Below are 10,466 nucleotides of genomic sequence, written 5' to 3'. Positions count from 1 at the left end.
ATTCATGAGGCTGTAAATGCTCCCCCAGCAACAAACCTTTGATGTTTTGAAAGCAAATCAAAAGCACTATAAGGCTGTTGAAGAAAAGGGCTTGAAAGGAAAAGAGTGAAAGATCATACCATTCCTATGGTAGCTGCAAAAGTTTATGAGGATTACAGCTGAGAGAGGGATGGGCCAGAGACCAGAGAGAGACCGCGGGATCAAGGACAAGATATCTGCCTGCAGAGTTTTGTCCTAACATGCCTTCTTGCAGGCTCATAGCCTAAACAGCACAACTAAAACTCTGTTGAGTTTTTGGTTGATCTGTTAAGGGCACACCAACAGAGGTAGAATTGTATGAGGATGGATAAGCCTCAAATGGAGAGAGCATCTGTTGACTGTGGCTTTTGCCTTGGACTTTGTTTAACCCTGATGGGATTTATAGAGAGTCATGTAAGAGAAATACTGTGCATTCTTGTTCTTTGTAACGTAGGGTTTTCACTTCAGCTGAGAGTCCAGGGACTTTGCTGGGAGTGCATGTTGGAGTTGCACTCCTGATGCACTCTCAGCTGCTCTGACTTTTATCTTTATTCCAGCCATGAGCTCACTACAAGCCCAAAGGGATAAGTATTTGTATTCCACTGTGCACATTGACAGTAATTTTGTGGATGCAGCACAACACCGTAGAAAGAGACAGGTATATGGAGCATTTAGAAGGCAATCATTTATTCTAACTTTTTTATTTATTTATAATTTTTAGCTACACTCCAAAGGTTATAGTGGGAATAGCAGAGGAAAGAACTTGCAGACTTGACAAAAATCAAAGCTTGGAACCTTTGCTGGATGGGTGTATTTGGCTCACATCTGTGATTATGAAATGAATTTTGAATTGCTTTTGAACTTCATCTGGATAGTGATTCATACTTTTGATTTCCCTTTTCCATCCAGAACATCCACCATTAACAAACCAACCAGTTGCAATGTTTTACAATCCACATTTGAACCCATTTCTCAAAAGATTGCACATTTCCTTGAATAAACAATTAGTCATTTACAGAGATAAGGTCAGCCTTGGGACAAAAATTGAATCAACAACTGTCTCCGGCAACCATCTTTGAAATGGTCAAGAAGCAATTGCAATAGGAACATGTTAAACTGCAACTTCTTGTTGCAGAAACACAACATCAACAGGCAGCTTAAGTGTTTCTGTACAAACAGATAATGTACAGCCTTGGTTTGGTTGAGTTGAGCTCATTACAGGGTTTAGGCACATGCCTGAAGATGGAATTACACGACTGAAGTTAAGATGTGCTTAAGTGTTTTGTGTATGGGCCTACACACTACATCTGTGTTTGTATTAAGAAGAAAAGCTGTTCTACAAGACATTCAGGCATTTTAAAATGTGTTCTTGTTCTGAACTGGAACAGGAAGTTTTATCTTTTAATGAAATTTAGGAGATCTTTAATTCCAGAAATCTTATAATTGAGCATACTTGAAATATTGTGTGTCAGTAATGTTGAAACGATTTGAGACATTAAGACTGAAATATTGCATGTCCACATATGTTACTAAATTAATTAGAAGCAACTGTTAACTAAGCATGCTGGGACTGCCTGGGTTGTGTATTACCACCCTTACCCTGGGTACAGAAAAGAGCTGTGGTCTGCTCTACCTTCTTGGCTGAGATGCAGTGTTCCATGAGCATGCTTCTCAGCTGAGCAGTAAAACAAGGATATTCATCAGTGCACGAAGTAGACCTGGATCTACTAAACCCTGCTCAGTCCAGCTGGGTTTAGGTAGGGACTTCTCAAGTGTCTTGTACCAGGTCTTTGCTGCAAGTGCTTCAGAAATGCAGGGCACAAACCCTTTACTTTTGCTTGTAGGCATTGGTTCTGCCTTTGATGTATCCAAGATGATTCCATACTGTCCAGGAATCATGGTAGTTTGGGCACAGCACCATCATTTTCATCTGATGCTGTACATGATATCTGAGCCCCTCTGGAGCTGAGGGCTGCAGCTCTGCAGCAGCCATCCAGGATGCAGAACTAAGCTGCAGCTACTTAAAGTCAAGCTGGGTCTTTGCAGGAACTTTAATGTCACCTTCAAGCCTGTTCTTCTATGGACATCTCACTACCTGAGGATTACAGCCTGGTTTTAAACTTAAAAGCTAAAATTTGCAAATCAAAGCTAAGCATGTTTTGGTGACTTCTTACTAGCTATATTACCATAATCAATTGTCATTTTCTTGAAAGAATTTCAGTATTGTGGAATCAGCCTTCACTACATGAAGATTGATGCACTGGGAAAAATTCAAACAGCTCTGTGAGTATATAGCAAGAATGATAGGCAAATCTTACCAGACTGAATATATTGCCTGTTCTGCCTGTCTCTAGATATAGTGGTTGTTCAAAAGAAAGTAGATATATGGAAATAGTCTATGAATAGGAATATACCCTGTTCCCTTGCTCTTCAAGTTACAATCTCTTTTCTCAGTCTCATTGTCTGACAGATCAAGTGGGGTTGATCCCCAAGCCAAGGGCTTACTTGGTTAGGTGGTTTTAAGAAGACTGAAACAATTGCTTTAGAGAGGAAACTTTCTGTGGTCCAGGCACATGGCTCCTGTGGTAAAATTTATTCAGACAAATGTTGTATCTAAAATGGCCTTTCCTGCTTAAGTCTCTAGGTAGTTATGGCTTTACTTGAATGTCCTGCCCTTTTCTTTTGGGGTTGAAATAAATATCTGAGGTTCACAGTCTTTGTATCCCTATAAGCTTTTGCGTCAGCTGACCAGCAGAGATGTTCTTTCATCTTTTAAGGCTCAACTGCAGCAAAACATAAACCAGTAAATGTAGCTGGAGACTGTGAATATTATCCCTTATGACAGACCCCTTTGCCCTTGCTTGGCTCCTCTCTTACTCTTCCTGTAAATGGAACTAGGGTAGTTCCTAGCATCCAACCAACAGAATTTTTTGGACTCAGATGTGAGTAGGAATAGGAGTGGGGGCCTGGATACTATGTTCATATTATTATTATTATTATTATTATTATTATTATTATTATTATTATATTTTGCTGCCGTTACTACATTGTATGGTTATATTTCTGTTTGAAGAAGCAGAACAGCTTCACAAATGAGTATAAAAAGATGCATGTGTTTTCCCAAGCTTGTGTGTACTTTGCTGTAATCTGACACTTACTGTAAGAAATGCATTTTATATAATTGGCAGTGGCAGACACATATTCTGATAGAAAAAAAATGTATTGAATGATACACTGTGTATCACTGATAGTGAGTTGCAGCAGTATTTATATAAAAGTAAAGGATAATTTAGCACTTGAAAGTCAGGCTTCCAAACCAAAATAAAATGTTTTTCTGTTTCTGTACCTAGGCTAGGATATATCTCCCCTCACTGCAGACATCAGCAGTGTAGACACATATGGCAAAACCCATCACCCCAAGCTCCCTTTGCAGTCAGTACAGGGAGCAGGCACTTTTAGGCCATGATTCATCTGACCTATTTACATGTCTGCTGTAGGAGGAGATGAATCACTGCCTAGGCTAGATCTGTGCGGAGGATAAAGGGAGCCTAAGATGGCCAGCACAGATGTAGATGCTTGTAAAGATCTACAGCTTGAATTTAGGCTTTTAGTTTGGAACAACAGTTTTCCAGAGGAGAGTAAAATTTCCTAAGCCATGTTTTCCTAGCAGAGTATGTGTATGAATATATACATCTATGGTATTTTTCTTCCTGCAACAGAAACATTTGCAACAATATCTTTTGAACACTGGTCTTATATCCCCTTCCAAATGTTTTACCATCTGAAGAGCTGCCATTTTATCTCTCTCTGCCTCTGCCCCTCTTTCACACATACAGACATGTGTACACATACCATATTTCAGAGCTGGGCCTTCCGAGTTTTCAGCATTAACTTCAAATATATTCCTCTGTGTCTGGTAACCAGAGCTGTTGTTACACACAGGTAGCTATATTAACTGGGTTTGTTTTTTTTTTTTTTTTAATCCAAAGCAAAATATGCAAACAAAAACACCAAACCAAGATTTCTGAAAATTCCATATAAAAACAACATTTTTATTAGTTTGGGTTTTTTCTTCTAGGATCTACTCTACTCTGCCTTGGTGAATAGAGGCAGAGCATCACAGGAAAAGGAGCAAGAATTCATGGGAGACAAGTACTGATGCAGACAAAGGAGGAAGACAAGACTTGATCATCTAAGAAAGAGTGCAGGTTCCTAAGTACAGCTGTGAGACAACAAGAAGCAAGCACAGTTGTGTTGTTATGTATAGAAGGCTAGAGTTCAGAGAGTCTGGTTTCTTGAGGATGATGTACTGGCAGGTACCTTTGTGCACATGCTGTAGTATAATGTTCCAGTGGATCCGTACATCCATCTATGCTGCAAATTTAAAAAAAAAAGAAGAAGAAATGAAACCACCCTGTTGGAGAGCTTTACAGTGCTCAGCTGCTCCCGAGGAGTGCTGGTGTAGCTACAGCAGGCAAAACATCCCTCCCATCTAGCCACTGGCACACAGCATAGCAACCCATTTATGTGAGCACCTGGCTGATCAGTTTGCCTGTGACAGATCTTGGCACACCCTCTCCTCTGGCTGTAAAGCTTTACTGACTCGTGTGTTTTTTCTCCCACAAACTCTTGTCTGGCATGGGAGGACTTGGAACAGAACAGCCCTGGCTCTGGCAACAACAGGAAAGTATATTTTAGATAACCCTTTAGGGTGCAAGCTTTGCAGCCATTTAAGGGCTTTTCTGTGGGGTTAGGGAGGAAGGGCTGTCCATCATCCACAGTCTATTGCTGTGGGAATGGTGCCTGTGGCTGCAAAGGTCTTTGGCAAAGGCCATGAACATCTGAAGGCTGCTCTGAGAAATGAATATGGGCTCACAGCTCCCCACAGGGTGCTGTGCAGAAGAGAGCACTTCCACCGGTCATCCCAGTGCATCATTCATTAAACATAACGCCCTACAGGGAAACCAGGGGTTTGTGTTTTCCATACCCCCTCCTGCATCAGCCCTGACGTCAGTAGTTTGGAACCACTGAAGTTAAATTAAGGCCAGTGCAGTCTAATAGGCAAGGGATAGCAAGAGCTAAGAAGTCAAGGTAATGAGAAAATACCTGCCATCTGGAGCTGTCATAAGCACGAATTTACATCTCTCCCCACGAAATAAATAAATCACAGCCTACAAAACATTACTCTCCCTGGATGTGAAGTCCCACTCCTGCCACTGCCACCAAAAATGTTGGCCTCCCCACTTTCTGCACGGTAGGTGGCTTCTGCAAAAAGCCCCAGGGTGCCGTGCCTGGGCGTGGGGGCACATCTGGAACCGCTGTCTGCTCAGGCGGGATCTGTTCCGCTGCATCCGCTCGCTCCAGTCCCCGCTCTGACGGAAAGATTTCCTCCTGGCTCTGACAGCGCCGCAGCCGCTTGGGGAAGCACATGACTTCCTTGGGAGACGGTGTTTCTCATTTGTGTTGCAGGCCTCCAGCAGGCATGGCACCGAGGCAATATTTATATCAGTTTTTGTAACATCGTCGCAGCAGCTGCAATTTTGGGAACTGAAGTGCTGGCTGGAAGTGGGAGAGACAGGCACAAAGCACAGCACACCACATAGAAATGTGGATGCAAGCGGGGAAAAAAAAAAGAAAAAAAAAAAAAGAAAAGAAAATTGGCAACCAGCCTCCTCCCCCAGAAAGCTCATTGTGTTCCTGGGTGCCAGGGGTGCTGCTTGCCCTCCAGATGGTTACCACAGGGCCCATCTGTGTGAAAGTGAGTCAATGGCTATTGCAGCTCAGGATGCATGGGGGAGCAGGACAAGGGAAGGGGAGTTTCTGTGCTGCAGGCCAAACAGTGCTCAGCAGTTTTCTCATACCCTTCAGCTGTGAGGAAGCACAGTGCTACACTTGTGTGCAGGTAACCAGGCTGCCCCCATAGCTGCTGCAGCCCCATGCTGTGCCTTGGCAATCAGCCCTAGCAAGCTCCTTATCCCACCTACAGTGCCATGCTGGTGCAGCCAAGCTGACTCAGGTGTCCAGCTCAGATCTCTGACCCACACTCTGCACGTGTCCTGACCTCTTGCTAATCTTGCTGTGGATGGGAAATCCCCAGGGATGTAGGATAGGGGTCCTGTCTTTCAGATGATCTACTTTCTGCTTCCCATTACAGGTATGTGACCCAATTCTCTCCTTTTCTGCCCTCTGGCTTGATTTCAGTGGTGTTTAGCCAGTGGAGGTTTGAGGCTTCTCTGTGCTATGGGGGCTGGAATTACAGCTGCCTGAAAGGCAGTAGAGTTGTCTCTCCTTGTTCCTTCATCTGCCCTGCAGCAGAGGCAAGTGCCAGCCCTTGGTGGGTGCCACATGTGTAAGAGAGGCTCTCCACTGCCCATGCATGCTCTCAGGAGGTGGTTTCTATCTCTGCTGACAAACAGCAGCAGCTGGCAGAACACAGGCCTGAATTCTTCCCTGTCCATTACCTTTTCTCCATGTAGCCCCACTGTCCTGTGGAGTTATGTCTGACAGAGGAGGTGTCACACATCTCCAGTTACCTTACTGCTTGATGAAACTGAAGAAAGTTGACATGAAGCAAAAAAAAGCTCCCATAAGGTGTAGCCCCAGACCTATCAGGTGATGCACATTTTATCATGGGCAAGTGCTGGAGGTCATTTGACCCAAATATAGCTGTGTGGTACAAAACACCTTCATTGTCCTGGACAGCACAAGGTCTCTAGAAAAAGCTGGCCTGCCAATGAGCTGTCCATGCTCATGTGTCCTGCAGCCCTCTGAAAGGACTGCTGTGAGGACCAAGCAGGGAAGCCATCACTGTGTCTGCCTGGAGGACTCTTGGGAACTGGCACCTGAAGCAGCATCACAGTCTCCCTGAGGCAGAGACACCATCAAAGGCTGGTAAGCATGGCTGCTTGGACTATGTGCCTCAGAAAATCCCCTCCAGTCTGCCATTTGTGCCATAGGCACTCCTACTCTGTCTCAAAAAGAATTGAAACTTCAATGCCCAAGTTGTTTCCTTAGCACAAACACCCTGAAATGTTCCTGGTGAGCAGAGCTGGGGTAACAAAGGCAGCGAGGGGAAGGAGGAAGAAAAGACATCCCAGCTGTGGTGACAGATCCTCTGAGGTGATGTGGGGAGGGTTTGGCAACCCTTTTAGAATTGTCCTATTGCAACAGGAAGGAGGAGGATACAAAGAGGTTATTAAAAGCCCCCAACTTTTTCCCTGCTTCTATTGCAGAAATTCTGCAAGGGAGAAGAAAAAAAAAAGACTATCTGAAAAGAAGGTACTCTTGATAACTAAAAAACTTCCTTTTAGAGCTTAGTTCTATTAAATAATTGCTACATTTTAAATTGCTGTTTTCAGGGGCCTTGGGAAGAAGTTTTCTTCTCAGTCATTAATATTTTCTTAGAAGGCTTGCATGGCTTTTTCACTGCTACATGCTTACATTGAAATAGATGTGAAAGCAGTTTTGAGTAGCTCAAAAAGAAGTCTCTGATCAGCCTACATCTAAGGTTTCCCTTAAGGACATTAGTGGGAGAGAAATAAGTGGATAAGTGCTTTTTTCTTTTCCTTTTTTCCCCTTTACCCCCCTCTCCTTTCCCCCTCCCCCTCTTTTTCAAAAGTGGATTGTCTGGGTGCAGGAGTTAGCCCTGTAGATATTGGGTGTTTGTGTGCAGAGGGACAAAAATACAATTCTCCACTTATCATCCACAGACTGTTGTAGGCTGTAATATTTGGCTTGATTGCAGTATGACTTATAATGTCATTTTTATTAGGGAGAGGTAGTATGTGATGCACTTTCTGAAAATATAATTTGCTGTTTTGGATTCAATAATGCTTTTATGGAGGATGAGAGAATGAAAGATTTTCCAGTTCTTTTACCTGAAACTTCCTAATGTTTTTAGTGCCCTGCTTCTCCTAGGCAAATTCTTCTATGTTAGACTTCCCTCTCCTTCTCCCGCCCCCTCCTTCTTCTCTTATTCATGTGTTTTGATGAACACAAAATGCCTTCCAATCCTTAGAGAGCTGTACTTATCATTAGACTGATGTTTTCTGCCTCTCAGGTTTTATTTATGTAAGTCTAAAAATGTGTAACTCAGTGGCACCCCACACTGCTTTTGGCTTCTCCCATCTAGCACGTGCCATGCTAGCTCATGTTTGCTTTTTTCTTTGCACTCTTTCTTTCATGCTATTACAAATTTTTAGTACAGGATGTCTGAAACAACGAGCACCAATGAGGAGAATAAACTTCCTTTGAATGGGAGAAGAGCCATCCCACCAAACTACTCAAATGATGAAGAAAATGAAGTTCCTGAGATGGAAGCTTTTGGATTGATACCTAGAGGATTTAATCCTAGAGGTACAGTGTACAGTTAAGCCATAAATATATTTTTATATTTTCCATAATCTTAACACAGGTCTGTGAACTAAATCCAAACCACTTTTTCCTTACATCTTTCCAGTTCTGAGTTTTTCTTGCTGCTCATGGGAAAACTTACTGAAACCACCTGTGTATATGGAAGTGTTAGCATGGGTTATGGGTAGGGAAAGTGAGGAGTAAAGAAGCTGAGTGACCAGTTATCAGCTTAAACAGTGGGACTGATTAAAAAAAGGCAAGAATGGCTTTTTCCAGTTTGATCACAATCAGAGTCACTTTAAGAACCTACTGGCTTCAGGCATGACTGGGGCAGCATTGGACTGAAGAGCCAGGAGTCTGTTCTCTTAATGGCCTGTGTCATTTATATGGCCTTAAACTGCCTGTGAAACTGCTGCAAAATGTTGTCTGGCAGGGAAAACTTTTGCTATATATGTACAGCTCACTCACAAAAAAATAATATGAGACTAAAAGGAATACCCATATGATTTTTTATTCTCCTGTGAAAAATGTTTCCATCATTTGACCAGGGAAACAAAACAATATCATGGTAGAGAACAGACAAATCAAAGTATATTCCCAGTGTCAGCTCTTTGGAGACAACCAGAAATAAAAAATATGTGAGATCTGGTTTGAAAGAAAACAGGATGAACTTCTGAATGACTCATTAATGAAATGATGTTAATTTTTTTTTGCCTATTTGAATTGAAAAGCAGAATTTGTTGAACATGGCTACTCAGGGTAGTTGGATGTAATGCTACTTAATGCTCATAGGAGACTTTTCATCCAGAGTTGAAGGAGTGCTTAATAAATGTGGACAAGAATTAATTACTGAATTTCACACATTGGGAAACAGGCAAAGAGATTTTTAAGTGACAAGTTGCAAAGCATTATTTCTGTAATCCTAATCATGTGCCTTAACCACACTCGCCTCCCCACACACCCCTCCCCACCCCCATCTTAATACACACACATTTCTTTTAGAAGCATTTATTTTTTTTTTTTTAAATGCCTGAGCCAACCAACTGGCATGCTAAGACTGCAGGAATTTTGCTTGAACCCATTCTGACAACCCTGTAGCTCTGGGGCAAGTGTGTTGTTTAAATTGTTAAATGCAATGCAGTGCAGGTCGTGGCTAGACACCCAACATGCTCACAGAAACTGGAGATGTATAACTGTGGGATAGCTTAGAAGGTATGCAGCCTGTAGCTAAAGCCCACCAGTACCAAGAGAAAGATTCCTGTTGCTTTTTGATGTGCTTCACATCAGGCTCTGAATGAAGCGTGGTGCTTGTGGGCGGCAGCCTCCTGCTTTTCAGAAATGCAGTGGCAACTTAGGAATGTAGGGTCAAGTGAGTTGAGGGAGGAGCCCAACGTGTCCTTAAGGTGATGCTGTTGTTGAGAGAACATCTCTTGTCCAAAGCAAGAGTTTCTGTGGCCATTGGTTAAACCCAGTATGGGACTGGTGTGCCTGAAAAATAAATTTGTTCATAACAGCAAAACTGCTTTTGCACAGCTGGATCAGCTCTGCTGTGCAATTCTCTCCAATGCTTGTAGCAAAAATATACAAGGGGTGACCTGAAGGGACTGCAGCAGTGTTCCTCTTTTGGTGCACATCATCTGTGATCTAAGCCTGTGGTACCAGCTGATACAAGTGTGGTCCCTGGACATACTGTTTGGGGTGGGATGCTTAAGTCACCTGTCAGACCACATTAAAGGTTTATTGCCCCATGGAGCTCAACCTGACACTCAGGAGTTGAGCTTGCCCCAGGGCACTCTCAGTGTTGTGCTTGGGGAATAAAGTGATTGTCCATGGGCAGAGCAGGAGCAGCACAGTGTGATGAGGCTCTAGGGCTGTGAGCACATCCTGGCAGAGAGCTGCTTGTGACACCTTCCCCTTCTCCACACCCCTACACTTCTGGGCTGTCCAGATTTTTCTGTAGTGGTTCCTGGATTTCGTTGCCATAACACACTGAAAAAAAACATGCAAATGCTTTTATCTCTGCTGTTACAACAGAGGTGTTTTCTAGCCTTTGGACACCTGATATAAACATCTAAGCACCTGTGTCTTCACCTGTA

At 43.0% G+C, this 10,466-nt stretch overlaps 1 protein-coding gene across 3 annotated transcripts in view; it reads left to right on the top strand.

The window, feature by feature from the left end:
• The first annotated feature begins 6,820 nt into the window (after positions 1 to 6,820).
• Positions 6,821 to 10,466, top strand: part of F13A1 (coagulation factor XIII A chain) — a 58,921-nt gene continuing 55,275 nt past the window's right edge. Inside the window, exons 1-2 of one of the 3 annotated variants that reach the window (XM_056483750.1) lie at positions 6,821 to 6,909; positions 8,220 to 8,373. In XM_056483750.1, coding sequence (XP_056339725.1) covers positions 8,226 to 8,373 — 148 coding nt within the window. In that variant the 5' untranslated portion in view covers positions 6,821 to 6,909; positions 8,220 to 8,225. Of the gene's footprint in view, positions 6,910 to 7,047; positions 7,297 to 8,219; positions 8,374 to 10,466 lie in introns of those variants that run through there. The other 2 variants (XM_056483749.1, XM_056483751.1) reach the window with 2 other exon arrangements.

This window comes from Oenanthe melanoleuca, chromosome 2, assembly GCF_029582105.1.
Source record: "Oenanthe melanoleuca isolate GR-GAL-2019-014 chromosome 2, OMel1.0, whole genome shotgun sequence".
Classification (NCBI taxonomy): domain Eukaryota; kingdom Metazoa; phylum Chordata; class Aves; order Passeriformes; family Muscicapidae; genus Oenanthe; species Oenanthe melanoleuca.
This window is presented reverse-complemented; position numbering and strand designations above follow the sequence as displayed.